This window comes from Embiotoca jacksoni, unplaced genomic scaffold (genome assembly GCF_022577435.1).
Source record: "Embiotoca jacksoni isolate LCO1_2020_lvr unplaced genomic scaffold, fEmbJac1.0.p SCAF_18, whole genome shotgun sequence".
Lineage (NCBI taxonomy): Eukaryota > Metazoa > Chordata > Actinopteri > Embiotocidae > Embiotoca > Embiotoca jacksoni.
Window position 1 is genome coordinate 9,193,733 of NW_027185318.1, and position 16,187 is coordinate 9,209,919.

General features: G+C 42.4%; 1 protein-coding gene and 1 pseudogene across 4 annotated transcripts; one reads left to right on the forward strand and one right to left on the reverse strand.

Annotated features, from left to right (window-relative positions):
- Window positions 1–1,735: 1,735 nt before the first annotated feature.
- Window positions 1,736–15,946, forward strand: LOC138200129 (glycosyltransferase family 92 protein F13G3.3-like). 4 transcript variants are annotated; one of them, XM_069152607.1, is made up of 6 exons: window positions 3,293–3,323; window positions 12,411–12,458; window positions 12,815–13,042; window positions 14,589–14,919; window positions 15,045–15,220; window positions 15,317–15,946. In XM_069152607.1, the coding sequence occupies exons 3-6, from the start codon at window positions 12,822–12,824 to the stop codon at window positions 15,540–15,542; spliced, it is 954 nt and encodes a 317-aa protein (XP_069008708.1). In that variant the 5' UTR covers window positions 3,293–3,323; window positions 12,411–12,458; window positions 12,815–12,821; the 3' UTR covers window positions 15,543–15,946. The 4 variants fall into 4 exon arrangements, with proteins under 4 accessions (XP_069008707.1, XP_069008706.1, XP_069008708.1 ...); XM_069152606.1 differs by lacking the exon at window positions 3,293–3,323 and adding an exon at window positions 1,736–2,025 and having other exon boundaries at window positions 12,411–13,042; XM_069152605.1 differs by having other exon boundaries at window positions 3,240–3,323; window positions 12,411–13,042.
- LOC138200281 (NADH-ubiquinone oxidoreductase chain 5-like) lies at window positions 3,270–4,602 on the reverse strand (annotated as a pseudogene).
- Window positions 15,947–16,187: the final 241 nt, after the last annotated feature.

Consider the following 16,187-nt stretch of genomic DNA (forward strand, 5'->3'; position numbering starts at 1 on the left):
TCTTTCGGAAAGGTCGAACTTCAGTTTCTCAAGGATTTTAAGGAAAATATTTCAAAATGTAATGAATTCCATGTAGAAGAGAAGATTAAAAGATTGCAACCACAATAACTACTAACTACTCAAACATGTGGAAATATGACTCTTGAAACTAAGTTGAGAGAATAAATATGACCAAGTGCAAACCTGCGTTAGGTGCACTTGGCCGTATCACATTAAATTAGATAATTTACAGATAAAGCAGGGTGAAATTGTACCATTTAGAGAACTGTGCAATACAAGTAGTTTCCACAGCTTGAACACCATGTTATCCATCATCCAGTGTATTAATGTGCTCCTATCCAATCAAATATTGACAAAGATGAGGGTAACCCAATCGGATGGATTGTCTTTGTTTTATGGTAAGACACCTGTAGCAAGGTTGGTGCTACCACGGTCTCTCCTGGACACAGATGACACGCTCAGCCGTACGTTCAGGTGTAAAATGCTTTTATTTGCCCGGCCCATACACCACTGTACTCGTGCAACCACCTCCTCCTCCTCAGCCTCCTTCTCCCTGCTCCCTTTATAGGGGAGAGCTCATCAGTCCACATCCCGCTCAGCTGTGCTCATCAGTCCGTATTCAGCTCAGCTGTGCTCATTACACCTGCCCGGCACCGTTCCCCGAACCACTCCTCCCGCTCTCTACCCCCTGCAGCTGAGCTAACCACACCCCGCCACCACAACGCCATGAAGTGAAACTATGCAAAAAAAATTTTTATCCAAGCCCAAAATAGAGGAAATAAACACAGCAGACTTCCAACAGATCAAAAAAAAAAAAAAAAAAAGAGTCTGTAATTTGATGTGGGATTAGAGGGGAAGCCTCCCTCCTTTGTCACAAAATAACCAAAATGCATCTCCCTGTTAACCTGCCATGCCCCTGTGCATCCTCCAGTATCAGTGAGAGTGCAGTGACAGAGGGGTTGTTTAATCAAATGTTAGTCTGATGATCCTTTATCTGACTGAGGATTGTAAATTCAAATCTCTGATATATCAGTTACCTAACTGTGCCATGTATTGATAAGATCACATTGTTCAATAAATTCTCCCATTGGGCCATCTCTCTTGCTGAACAAATAATAAACCACCTATTGGCTAAGCTGTTCTCTTATTTAGCCGTTTCCACTAACAGGTACAGGGAATGACTTCACTTTAAAACTAATAGACAGGACATCAGGAACAGCAATCTTTAGGATTTATCTGGTAACTTCTTGGCAAAATAAAACTTCCCACCCACCAAACATGAGGAAAAAGCACACTGCATGGTGATTGAAAGGCTAAATTCACTGTAATGTGAAACCATGTGCAGGTGATGAGTGTAATATTTACCAAACAAATATGTCCTTTGTCCACTTTCAAAAGCCGGATCAGGTTGTGCCTCATGTACATGCAGTTTCCTTTTCCAAACAAGAAGGATAAACTATGCAAATAGTATATATATATATATATATATATATATATATAGTAGATTGACAGATTCCTTGTGGCGCCTGAACACTGTTAATACCATGATGCGCGGGACAAACCCACAGGAGCCGAGCTCGATTGGGCTTCCTGGAAATTGACCAATCAAAGTGGGCTTTTAGGAAAAGGGGTCCTTAAAGAGACATAAACCAAAACAGCTCGTTTTAGACAAAAGGTGAACTAAGGGGCTGCATAAGTGGACAGTATGAGATAACTGAACTCGGGAAAGAAGAAAAAAAAAAAGGAAAATGGGAATACTAGTTTCCTTTTTAATATTCACAAAATAACACTGGAAGTGCATGAACTAATGCGTGAATATGTATCTGTCAGGACCTCCGCCTCGCTTTTATTATCGTAACACAATTTCAGAAGCAGCAACGTTCAGACTTGGCCGGGTTTTAATAGTTATGCAACCTGCGGTCGTGTTTCCGTCGTAGAGAGAAGCTGCACGAGATCGTTTTTTGTTTTTTTTTCCTTCTTCGGTCAGCGTTTCTACATCAGGAGGATAGAACAGATCGGCTTTCTGTAAGTTTACATTTTAATATGTAGACGAGCATATATTGTATTTTATATAATTGTAGTGTGTTGGGATAGGTCGTGACGTTTTCCCAGGATGCCCTGAATGAATGTGTTTAATGTTCGTATTCGGCAGCTTGAGTGATGTGAGTTGGGTGTTATTTTGTATTTGCTCTTGTGTGTGTGTGTGTGCGTGTGCGTGTGTGTGTGTGTGTGCGTGCGTGTGCGCGCGTGTGTGTGTGTGATAATAATTCGAGTTTTGGTAGGCAAACACTAACCAAACGGTCTTTGAGGAAGCATACACAGCGGAAATGAGAGTTGTGCATTTGTACAGTATCTTCGCTAAAAATCGAGTTCATCCACCTGCTAGATCTCGTAACGTTAGGAATTCCTGCCTCATTGCAATATTTAAGACTACAGTTCAGGTTTCTTTATGAAGGTAAGAGCCGTAGTATAAGCCGCGTCCGATGTGCAAATAAATGCAAATAAAGGTAGGTAGGTACTGTAGGTAGGTAGTTACTTTATTAGTCCCCGAGGGGACATTTTTGTTTTCGCTACAGCAGCATACAGAAGCAATAAGATAATAATAGAATAAAATAATAGAATAGAATAGAATAATAGAAAAGCAATAAAATAGCAGTAAATAGCAGTAAAAAAATCTAAAATGCACAGTATATACAGTACATTATATATCTATATATATTATATACAAACAAACCAAGAAACACAGTCAACATCTCCAACATCTCGCTGCACACATTGAAGGATCGAAGTTTCCTCAAGAAAAAGAGTCGACTCATCACCTTCTTGTAGACAGCATTGATGTTGGTCTTCCAGTTCAGTCAGTTGTCGATGGACACACCCAGAAATAAAGAAGAATGAGGCGCCATTTGCGTGTATATTACGAATTAGTCACCCGTAGTTTACGTCTCGACAGATGTGGGCTACGGAAGAAAAGGCAGTTGCAATATCAGAGGTATAATGTGTAGCGAGGAATAAGCCCGTTAGAATTTGGGCAATTAAACATAGGCCTATAAGGGAACCAAAGTTTCATCATGCTGAGATGTTTACAGGGGTTGTCTGCGGATGAATACAGTGAATTTACTGTTTTCCGGGGCGATATGAGGGGAGTTGCTTTAATATATTCTATAGGGGGGAGGGTTATTAGTTCTGAGTGCGTGGGTTCTTTTACTGACTTTGCTTGTTGTTTTAGAACTTACTCGAGGATTAAGTCGAGGGGCATTGCGGGCTGTCTAGTACGTAAAGAAAAGTACTGAAAAAGCAAAGGTGAAGAAGAGGAGGGAAAGGTAAGTTTTGATTATTCCTTGCTGAATGTCATTGGTTATGGTCATAAGGGGTGAATTTAGGGAGGTAATTGCCTTAGGGCCTACTTTTTCTATTCAGGTTTGGTCAAGCATTTGACTAGCAATTGTTTGGCCTAAAAACAAGCTGAGTTTAGGGGTTAGTCGATGGATAACTGAAGGATAAAAAACCTAGTATATTTGAGAAGTGGTGGGGGGTTAGTGCAGGCATAGCCTTCAGTTGTTTGCTTGTTAGTGAGGCTAGTTCTAGGGCAGTGAGAACACCCATAATGGTTACAATCAAGGCGGCTATTTTTAAGAGGGAAGGTATGGATATAACAGGGAGGTGGCTAGTAAGGTAAGGATGAGGGCTCAGGCGTTTAGGTAGGATGTGTTAAGTGCTTCAATAATAGTGTCTTTAGAAAAAAAAAAGCCTGCCAAGAAGGGGGTTCCAGTAAGGGCTAAACTTCCAATAGTGAGGCTAGAGGAAGTAAAAGGCGTAAGGTGGTGTATCCCGCCTATTTTTCGGATGTCCTGCTCATCATTAAGGCTATGGATGATTGAGCCAGAGCAGAGGAACAGCATTGCTTTAAAGAATGCATGGGTGCAGATATGGAGGAAGGCAAGTTGTGGTTGATTAAGACCGATAGTTACTATCATAAGGCCTCGTTGGCTTGATGTTGAGAAAGCAACAATTTTTTTAATATCATTCTGGGTGAGGGCACAGGTGGCGGTAAATAAAGTGGTAAGAGCTCCTAAGCAGAGGCATGTTGTAAGAGCTGTTTGATTATTTTCCATTATAGGGCTCATGCGAATAAGGAGAAAGATCCCTGCCACAACTATTGTACTAGAATGTAGTAAGGCAGAGACCAGCGTTGGACCTTCCATGGCCGAAGGTAGCCATGGGTGAAGGCCAAATTGAGCTGATTTGCCAGTGGCGGCTAGGATAAGGCCCAGGAGGGGAAATATAAGGTCAAGGTTTTGGGTGGAGATAAACACTTGTTGTATTTCTCATGAGTTAAGGTTAGTTGCGACTCATGCTATCGTAAAAATAAGGCCAATATCCCCCACCCGATTGTATAGGACTGCTTGTAGAGCTGCAGTGTTTGCATCTGCTCGGCCGTACCACCAACCAATTAGGAGGAAGGATGTGATACCCGCATGCCTAAATGCAGCTGTTGAAGCAAACCTCCAAAAGACGTTTGAGTTTCCTGTCCTTTGAAACTCAAACTGCAAAACGCAGGCTGCAATAAGACTACAATGACTCACCTCTGGCAAAACCCATCACACAACAATAACACTGTTGTCTGTGTTCTCGGTTGTTTGTATATAATATATATAGATATATACTGTACTGTATACACTGTGCATTTTATATTTTATATTTTGACTGCCATTTTACTGCTATTTTATTGCTTTCTGTTATTCTATTATCTATTGCTTCCTGTATGCTGCTGTAGCGGGAAAAAAAAATTCCCCTCGGGGACTAATAAAGTAACTACCTAACCTAACCTAACCTAAACCCGTCCTCGGTTGTAGGAAGAAAAGGAAATGTTTTAATTTTGACACCCCCGGGAGCCTACTAATATGTATTTCATAATTTTCTGTTTCTTTTATGTGTAGGCATAAAGGCTATTTGTGGCATTTGCCGATTTTTTTTTCACTATGATTTTTGTCATGTACGAATGAAATGGCCTAGATTATTTGTCAAATACAGTTTTCCCCTTTAGGAAATAAATAATGACTTTACCTGAAATCACTACGTCTAAATCCGAATGTATTTGAGTTTAGATATAATTCAGAAATTATGGAAATAAAGTAAATAATAGCACAAACTTCATTCTAAATGATAATATGTGCACCAAGTCATCATCATCATATGGTTTTGCACTCGGCTGTCATTATTACGCATTAGTAAGGTGCTCTGTGATTGACAGAAGTACTCACTATTAAATCTTCACACATGATAGAATATAAAACACAACAGATTACAGTGAGTTTGAACATCCAGGTGTAGCATGCTACTGAATGAATGAGAAGTGAAAACACTGGTATGTTAATTTCCAACTGGAGATGTGACGTAACACAATGCTTCTGTATCTGATGCTTTTGCCATTAAGATTTGAAATCTAAAGATGAGTAAATTAAAGGAGCGTTCAGAGGTCTCTGCACATGTAGTGTACAGTTTCACAGAAATGTCTGTTGGGTTGATTGCCTTCACGTGTGTGCAAAAGGAAAATGAGACATAAACAGGTTCCACAGGTTGTTCATACCTGCCAAACTGGTCTATGTTCCCCAGTTTACTTCACTTTCCTGTTTTGTTATATTACCTGAAATCTTCAACATTTCTTCATCAGTACATTATATACACGTGTGAAATGAGTTGCTGAAAGCATGTGCAAAGTTTGAAAACTTTGTTAGACCGCTAAACTGCTTTATATCCGTCTTCAGCTCAGGAATTTGTATGTGGGGCTAAAAGGTAGGCTCAGTACGTCACCGAGCAACCGCACACACAGTTTTATGTAAATCAAATATATCAAGTCAAAATAGCTACGACCAGGAACTATAATATATGTAACTCTGTATTTTACATGTCGGGGTGATGGTAAACATGGACAAGAGGATATCTGGTCATCCCGATTAATGAGGGTGCGTTTATACTTACAGTACATCATCTGACTGATTGCGCAGGGCCTTTATCACCTATTTTTGTGACTGATGGATTTCATAGCCAAGGGATGAATACTTTGCACTCACAATTTTATTTTATTTTTAATTCCACTTCAATAATAAAAAAAACCCAAAAGGTGCTAAATTAGTCATGTCAAAGGGTTGATGACTTCATGCTGTCAAGGGGCTTTGCAAGCAAACAATAGACTTTTCTTTCCTTTGACAGTCGTCTGTTAACTTACTTTTGCACATCTGAAAAATGAGACAACATCAAAATCTATGTGCACATAAATAGTCTGAAATAAAACCTGAAAAGCAAATCTCATTGTTGTTTTATGATCTCAAAAAGTAAGAAAACTTCAAATTTCCCTTCATTGTTACAAACTTTGGGCTGTATAGTTTTACATGCGTAAACATCCCGAAGGCGTTTTGAGCGGTGATGCAGATCAGATCCATTGAACTGTTATAGATATTCTAATTCTGTTGTTGCATGAGTGACCAGGACCCCGGAGAAAGATCATGTGTTAGCTGGTGTCCTTGTAATCTCTTTTGTCACTGAGGGGATGTTGGTGTATTCTGTGCAAACGCAGACATTGATAAATGAATGGACAGAATTAGAACTCCCAGATAATGGAATTTTTATGTGTGCATTGTATCAATGAACGGAAGTTTTATTTGTAAATCCCCTCTTTCTTAAAGCAAGGGAAGTATTTTCACACCATCTCAAATTTGATACTTTTATCTAAAACGACTAGAATTAGTTCAAAAAAGTTCCCAGTTGATTCTTCAATTTGACTAAATGTATCTGTTACACCTCCCTAATTGAGAGCATCTTGTGGTAACAGCACAAAACTGGACAGCATGGCTCTGAAGAGGGTGGTGCACTCGGCTAAGAGCACTATAAAAATCAAACCTCTGGGATATTTACACTATGAGGTTCAAGAAAAGGGTCAGGGAGATCATCAAGGAGTCCCAACAACAGACTCTTCGCGTTTTTACCGTAAGGGAGACCCTATCGCAGTCTGAGGGCCAACACAGAGAGGATGAGAAGGGGCTGTTTCCCTCAGGCTGTCCAGACCACATATATACACATCACACACACACAGCATTCACCAAGTTACTGTGATTATTACTGTTGTACTTTTAATAGCTATACACTAATTTCATGACAGGTACCCAAGCATTTCACTGCACGTTGCACTCTGTATGACTGTGGTGGTGGTGGGGCGTGGTTTGACTCAGCTGCAGGAGGGACTGATTGGGGAAGTGGTTTAGGGAATGGTTGTCTGGAAGAGGCTTAATTAGCCCAGCTCAATCGAATTCCTGATTGTCCCGCTCTTCCTCCTTAAAAAACAAGTAGCAGGACACCAGGGGGAGACTGAGCAGCTGGCTGGCTGGCTGGCTGGCTGGCTGGCTGCAGACCGGACATTTGAATCTGAATTTGACTTTGAAATGTGGACGCACTGATGTCATGTTTGAGTATCTGCACTGAATTTGTGCACAGTAATTATGTTTGCAAGTCTTTTTGTCCCACAAACTTTCATGTTATAGTTTAACAGACAAAATAAAAAATATATCACTGTTGTTAGAACAGATTTGATTCTGTTGGCTGCTTCTGATTGGTTTTTCATGGTAAAAAAAAAAAAAAAGAGCTGTCCACACTTTACACTGGTGACAAAGGCTAAGCTGTATGCTGTATAAAACACATTTCACTAGCAAGGACCACCACCTCAATTGACTATGAACAGAATTTATCGATTATGATATGGTGGAATGCACTGGAGCTGGGCAACACATGCTGTTTGGGGAAGGCTCGGCTGAGAATCCACTGCGGATCTCGGGCCTCGCAGATCCCCAAAAAAGCCTTCCCAAGAAAGCAGTGATGACCAAGCCATGCGCAGGTCCTGGAGGCGTGATGGGTGTGGGGCAGCTTTGAAGCCCATCTGAACATAACCATGACGAGGTGATCTGGGACTCCTCTGTCTTCTGGGGAAGAAACGGCTGAAAGGGGTGGCAAGTAAAAGAGGTCGGGAGAAAATCCAACATGGTGAAAGTGGGAGCGCGAGCAGGAACGAGTGGAGACTTCATGGCAAAGAAAGCGCGACGGGATCCGCAAATGCAGGTTATGTGCTCGTGGCTGCCAGGGGTCCAGATGCGGATGTATTGAAATTGAGTATGGGAACCATGTTGCCGATTAGGCATGTTCGCTGGTCAGAGTGGAGCTCGCAGTCCTTGCGAGGTCAGATAAGCAGAGGTGACGACCCAGAATGAATTGATTGACGAGGGTTAACTCAGCGTTTCACAGGACACGGAAGAAGCAGCAAGAATGTTGGTTCCTAGGGCGCATTTAAGCGATTTAAGCGAAGGGTGGCAATACAGCAGTAGAAGAGATCGAAGGCGTGAAAAAAAGATGCAGAACACATTCGACTCGGGCGTGAAACAGTGAGCAAGTGACGGCCACACGAGACAGCGCACGAAGGACATGAAGGCGAGGGATCCTCCTCTCCTCCGCCATTGATGTCGACAACAGGGAGGTCGCCAGAATGGATCTCCTTGACCCCTACTACCTAAGGGGGAAGCGATGATCACCGGATGGTTCCGTTGACGGCAAAGAATGATGGATGGAGTTTTGGAGAAACTGTTTTAATATGCTAGATATTTGGTGGAGAAAATCCACCACCACGAGGACCCCCAAAGATTGGCAGAAGGAACAGCATCCGTTCGGAGCCGAACCCCGGCCGAGTGGTACAGTCAATCACTGAGGAAGGTGACACCGTTCCAGTTGGCGACGAGATGCTGTCATTCCTGCCCCGGGCGAGCCGATGAGGGCGATGGGTCCAGAGCTTGGGGATGTAGATGATACAAATGAGAGCGAGTGGCGGGAACAAACAGAAGAAACGCAGCAAGCATCCCAAGAGCCACAATGAGAGCAGCAGATCATTGAAAGGGGACAGAAGAACCCGAAACCGGCATCCCGGTGCCCGAACCGAGCGCTGCAATCTGAAGAAATGGAAGGACTGACGAATCCGAAACTGGCCCTTCAGAGCCCGAATGAGACCTGTAGTTGAATGAAATGGGGGATGGCCAACTCTGGAACGGGCATCTCGGTGCCCGAATGGCCCCTGCGGACTGATGAGACACAGGGACAGACAAAACAAAACAGAAACAGGAATCTCGGTGCCCAAAAGGAACTCTGCAGTTCGATGAAACAGGGGACGGGCAAAAAGGAAACGGGCATCCCGGAATCGAGCGCTGGAGTTTGGTGAGTAGGTGGACAGACGGAATGGAGACGTGCACGGCGGTGCGCCAATTGAGCGCAGTCGTTTGAGGAAATGGGAGGACTGGTGCTCGGAGAATGGTTAAACTTTAATGAAATCGGGGGACAGGAGAATTGGAACTTGGCATCGAGGCACCGGAACAAGCACCATCTTTATGAAATGGAAATAAGATCCCAGGACGGCTGGAATTAGGGGAAAGAGAAAAGGACGACTGGTGAACCGGTGCCTGAGACATGAGCCGAAGACTGAATGAGAATGAGGTGGTAGTGGAGAGGAGAATTAGCATCCCGGTGTAAGGAACAGGATGAAACTGTTGAAAATGAAGCATACAGGAGGAATAATCTGATGACCCAATGTGAGAAATGGATCACAAAACTGTATAAAATGAAGTATAGAGGACGGGGGCCCTGGCATCCCGGTGCCAGAATTGAAGCAGAAAACTGTTGAAAAAGAAGTACAGGGGGGAGAGGACCTGTCATCTCTGTGGAAAAACTGTGGAAAATGAAGTGTAGAAGGGAGACCTGGCATCCTGGTGCCAGAGACAAATACGGATAATTGTTGAAAATTAGGTATAAAGAAAAGAAGGCATCCTGGTGCCAGAAACAAGGCAGAACTATAGAAAATTAGGTTCTAGTCCGTTAGGTGGCAATAATGCACCCCAAGGTTGGTCTGGCGATTTGACGAAACCCAAGTAGTAGTAGAAGAAGAAGAAGAAGAAGAAGCAGGTGAGGGGGATAGAGGATAGGAAGGTGCAAACCTGGCAACCAGATGTTGCGGGAGTCACAGGCAGAGATGCAAAGACTTCTTCCTGAGAGGAGATAATTTTTTTGGATTACACCCGTGGAAAAAAAAAAAACAGTTTAACGTCAACGGTTTGTAAAGTTGAGTATTGCCCGTGAGTTTTGAGAGGTTGGAAGAAGTTCAGATAACTTGGCTCGTAATCGGAGTGGCGGTAACGGTCCCTCTGTCTGATTGGACTTTTGCCGACACGAGCATAGTTCGTTTGGAGAGATTTTTCGTCTTTTTTTTTTCCAGCACGGTCGATGGCGTGGGTACGCCTTGATCACCTGCAGAGACTCCGTAGACTCCCTTGACTAGTTCCTGTCTGAAGCTCTCTGAGTTACTCTCAGACAATGATCACAATGAGGGAGAGCAGCATGTTTTGGAACAGAATTTTTACATCACTTTAACTTGCTCGCGTTTGGAAATTTTCACTTATAAGGTTTCTGTTGGAATTGGGTGAAGGCAAAGCATGACCACGTTAAACACAAAACTGTAGTGTACATTGATCTACAATCAATTACCCATAATAACAATGTGAGATAGATTTGCTAAAAAAAAAAAACAAAGCCTGAAATATCTTGTTTACAAAAGTATTCAGAGGCTTTGCTGTGGAATCCAAATTGTGGTCTGGTGCAATCTGTTTGCTTATTGTCTCTGAAATGTGCTGCTGGAGTTGCTTCAGGTCAAGATTCTATCAAGACTAGTGTTAAATCCTATTATTTATACAAGTTTGAGAGCGTACGCTAAAGAGGAGTTTGAGCTCCTCAACACTGCAACAATAATGAAATATTAAGTGTTATATGGTGCGTTTGAAGTGCAACTTTGCATAATTTGCATGTTTGTGTTTGCATAGCTTTGTCTGCGTTTGACAGGCAGGACGGGTGTTTATTGTTAATTGTTCTGCTTGTCTAGTTATTTAAAACCTCAGACAACCAGTAATTGCAATTTCCATTGCTAAACTACATCATTAAATCTCAGTCTTGCACCATGTGACTTGTTTCTTTAACGCATTGTACTTTACTTACTCCACATAATGCTGCAGTAAAAAAAAAAAGAAAGAAAAAAAACTGCTTGAAAACCAAATCCGCAGCTGAAAATTTTCCCAACAAAAGCACTGCTTTCTTTATTTGAGAAATGCTTTAACACTTGAGTGAACTCGGGGCTGAGTGCCACTGACGGGGTGCAGAAGTCAGGAAGCATGAAGAGAAAAGAGAACTCGGAACATGAACATTTAACGAAAAGTGAAAATATAGCATGCGAATGCATGAATATAAAACCAACAGTACAAAATAAATGAAGCATTTATTTGCAGTGGGTTTTTGCTGTAGATGTGATGGATAGAGGCAATTTTGGTTAGAAGTTCACCCCTGGGCTCGTTTCAGCATCACGTCTGCTGTAAAAAGGTTCTTATTTGGAGAGTTATATCATGATATATGGACAATCTTGTTGCAGTTGTCGTAATTTTTGGGGAGCAGGCTGAGCAATAACACAAGATAATGTATTGTCACTGTATTTATATTTATCAAGCTAGTAGGGCACTACTTGAGCTGTGTGTGTGGCATTTTTCAGTTGTTAATAAATTATGATAATTGATTGTATTTGCAGGTGTACATGTACTGCAGAACACAAAGAAATGGCAACAATATTTTGCTTATTTTTTTAAATTATTTGGAGGCGTGTTATATATTCCGTTTTCGCCATTGTAATTTACAAACATTTCAGAGGTCCCTTAGTGAAAAATAATATACGAGTCATACATAAGGAGTTGTTTTTTTTCCAACACTCCTGGGGAGATGGGCTATAACACAAACCAACATCTTTTCTTCAGTGCTTTTGTAATAAGTTACTACTGCTAATGAGAGGGGATTTTAATGTACAGTATTTGGATCTTTTGTCTCCTTCTCAATGCACATGCAAATACATCTCTTTACCCTCTCTAAAGATCAACATAAGTACTACATCAATTATTAAGCACCTCTCAATGACAGGACTCTTTGCAGGGCTGGTGTAACGTACAAGTGAACATGCAAATGAATTAATAATTCAGTGTATAACTGAAAGTCAGTGAGTTCATTATTTCTGAACATTACAATTTCAAGTAGACGGCTGCTACTTAAATGTCACACTCACAGTATGTTTAAATAGAAATGGCGTGAACAAAGACTATTTCGTACATGACAAGGCTTTGCTTAGCTCTTCTATTTTCAGACTGAGGAATTTAATGAGATGTGCAGCATTGTATGATTTATTCAGATCGAGTTTAGTCACATCCATACCTCGTAGAGTCACGAGATGTCATTGCAGCACTCGGCGTTTGCTTTCCTCCCCAAATGTGTAACTCTGATTCCAAATTCTCCCTCAGGTGGGCGATCTATCTCGTGGCTGGATGGACAAGACCAGAAAATTCAAAAGGGAGTTCCTCTTCTTGACCGTCACCTCCTTTCTTGTCGTCATCTTCATCATCATGAATTTGAAAACACCAGGGACATACAGGTCCATCCCAAATCCACATTCGACTCAGAACACTTGTCCCTTTTTGATCTCTGGGGACAGCATCACCCCTTTAAAAAACACTAAGCACCTACTAGTGTCCGCCTTCATGGACCAGAGAGTGAATGGTTTGGATATACGCATCATTGGCATTTTTAAAAGAGACTCCATCCAACCACTTCACTGCCTCTTCTGCTGTGCAGGACATTTAAGTACAACAACGCAGACAACAATTTTACAGCACTCAGATAACTTTGGATTTCCGTTTGCCACTACAGACGTCATGTGTCGGATTCCTCAAAACTGCAACACCACACATGTCACTCTCCTGAGTCAACCGGACAGTGAGTTTGGATCTAACCACACTTGGCTTCCTATAAGAAACCAAAAGACGATTGGAAAGGAAGAGAAGAAGTTGCAGTTTAACTTCACAGTCTGCATCTCCAACCTGTTTGGTGACTACAACAATGTGCTCCAGTATGCACAGACTCTGGAAATGTACAGGCGAGTATGGCAACACCACCACAAACCACATTCTAAAATGTATCTATGGAAAGTAATATTCTTGGGGGAAATACCAAACACAATTTAGTTAAAAGACAGGAAACTAACACCAACAAAAGTCATCTAACTAAACAACATCACAGAAATAAAGAAACACAAAACAGGAACAAAACAAAACTAACTAAACTAAACAAAACAGCAGTGGCTTTCAATTCTAGCCTGAGTGTTGTGCCTCCTCCCTCTGTGCAGGCTCACACCTGGTTTAGGCCTCCCTGAGGAGCTGGATCTGGGGTACAAAAAAAACAATGGCAGAATAATTATACTTAAAGACTGAAACAAAACAAAAACACCTACCAGATCACTGTGGAACCTCAATGCAGCACTGACACCAAAAGGGTCAAGCAGGCTGACAGCAGCTCATTCTGTGCAGCTTTTATACTCTGCCTAATGAGTGAACCAGGAAGTAGGAGGTGCCATGGCCTGCCTGAACCTACAGTAGCTCAGGAGGGACATTTCCTGTTGTTGTTTTTGTTTTTTGTAAAGGGATAAGTAACTCTGGTCCACACCAATGCAGTGGGTGGCGGTAATGCACCTTTCATTGGATGCCATCCGCCATAAAACTTAAAAGAAGAAGAAGGGACATTTCCTGACTGGCTACACATGCAAACATGAGAATGATAACGATATTCTCGTCCAAAACCAATGCAATAACGTTAGATGGTGTTGAAAGAAGAAGTCAAACAACATTGATTCTCACAGAATGTGTAAGCTCTGTGAAGCGGGTATATGATGGCATCATCTACTGTGGTGTGTTCAGTCAGGTGCCTGAGGTGCTGTAAAACCAACCTCCCAAAGGGTCTTTAAGATATGTGACGTCAAAGCCACAGGCCTGAAGTCATTGAGAGTGCCAGGGCGTCCCGTCTTGGGCAAAGGAACTATGCTGGATGTCTTTCAGATCGTATAGAGTGTGCCTTTTAGGCTCTGGACGGCGTCAAAAAGATGCCAGAACATTCCTGAAAGCTGATCTCGACACACCTTAACCACCCTTAAGTCCTTTGGCGTTCATCAGGTACTGGTACCGTCTCACCTGGCTGGCCGTGATGAAGTTGGGTGGGGAAGTTGCGTAATACCATTATCCTTTCAGATGCAGGTGGTGGGCAAACAGGGAGAAGAGAAGGAGGAATACTGGTCGGAGAAGAGTCAAGGAGTGAAAAGAGAAAGTGGAGGGGGGGTTGCAAGCAGGCGGCGGGAAGCCACTGCCCGTCTTGTTATGTCACAGAGGCAGAGAAGGGGTAGATGAGGTAAAGGGAGATTCGGTTGGCTTCAGTGAATCAAACCTTTCAAAGAAACTGGTTCAACCCGTTGGTGTGTGCCTTTTGTTCCTTTTGTGCTCGCTATGACCTTTTTATGAGTGTGTCATTGTTCTGCTGGAGATTCCCCTCAAGTCTGTTCTTTAACAGGATTCCAAAGGTCTTTTATGCGTTTACATAATCACTGATCAAATAAATAGCATCAGCCAAATTACCTCTGCCTCTCTTTGTCCCAGGTTGCTGGGCGTGGACAGAGTGGTGATATATAACACCAGCTGCGGCCCAGACCTTGAACACCTCTTGCAGGTTTACAGCCAGGAGGGCTTTGTGGAAATGGTTCCCTGGCCCATTGACAAGCATCTGAATCCATCGACAGGCTGGCTCTTCTCACAGTTCGGAGGGGACGTGCACTACTACGGCCAGTTAGCCACTCTCAATGAGTGCATTTACAGATCTATGGAGCGTTCACGCTACGTACTGTTGAACGACATCGATGAGATTGCAATGCCGTACCAACACAACAACCTGATGTCTGTGATGAACACGCTCCAGCAACAGCATCCAAATGTAACATTTTATTTCAAACATTTTATAAAAAAAAAAAAACAATCTCTCGTCTGTCATAGTATATATTTCTAATCTCTTTCCAATTTCTATGCTGCACCCGCCAAACCTCCATTCATGTTCTGCAGACAGGGGTGTTCCTCATTGAGAACCACATCTTTCCCAAGAAACCTTTTGAGGAAAGTAAAAGGCAACCCCTGCCTAAATGGAGAGGGGTGCCAGGCTTTAATATTATGGAGCACATCTACAGGGAGGACACTGACATGAGCGTCTACCACCCGCACAAGCTGATCGTTAAACCGAAGTAGGTTGACAATGAGAGAATTTGTTGATTGCAGCATCCACCTGATTCTAATACTGTGTGTGGTTGACCTTGTGTGATTTTGTGTGTACATCACAGGGCAGTGGAGCAGACCTCAGTACACGAAGTGCTCAAGATGTTTGGAAAAAAATTCAAGGTTCCACCAGAAGTGTGTCGAATTATTCACTCCCCAATCAGTACACCGACACAGCGGCCGCTCGACCAGATCCACGTTGACACCCGACTGTGGGACTTTAACGACAAACTGTTACCCAAAGTGGGCAGGGTGCTGAGGAGAGCAGGGCTGCTGAGCTCAGGGGAATAGAACTGAGGGATGGGATGGACCGACACACAAAGCTGAACAGCCCGAATGTGCACTCTCACAAGCAGGACAATTAAATGTGTGTTTTCTTGACAGGAAATGAGTGGATTGAACTCACTTCCCAAGCTGCACAGAACTGAACTCTCACCTATCCATCCAAAGCGACGAATGTACATGTTTTATGAGTTTAATACATTATTGATAGTATAGCATATAGCATATTCTAAATATTTTTTTCTACCAATTGATTTGCAAAAATGTTGTTCTCTGTCAAGTTTTCTATTAAACAAAATGTTTATTGTGTGAATTCCTGAGGGTACCTTAAGTTTGGAACCACTGATGCTGAAAAAAAAATTGAGAAAGGTGAGATACACAACATTTGATGAAAATAAACACATTAAATTCTGCTTTTGAGTAGAATCTAACACAGGACGTCACTGGGGAAGAGGGAGAAGTTACGTTTCTGAAAGTGTTTAGTGTTGTTGACTGTCAGAATGACCTGCAAGTGTGGACCACCTTTTCTGAGAGAATAGAGCAGAATACAGCATACCAGGCCGAACTAAAACACTGAACGTCCCTTACAGCCTCCTATTATGAGCATTTCATATCAGCTATTTTTGCCGTCTAAATTGGTTCTTGTACAGCAGG

Bases quoted from the DNA above. Each gene is read 5' to 3' on its own strand.
- LOC138200129 (XM_069152606.1), top strand. From the start codon at position 12,435: ATGGACAAGACCAGAAAATTCAAAAGGGAGTTCCTCTTCTTGACCGTC. The intron at 14,920-15,044 runs GTAACATTTTAT...CATGTTCTGCAG, and splicing joins TCCAGCAACAGCATCCAAAT to ACAGGGGTGTTCCTCATTGA. The intron at 15,221-15,316 runs GTAGGTTGACAA...TGTACATCACAG, and splicing joins AAGCTGATCGTTAAACCGAA to GGCAGTGGAGCAGACCTCAG.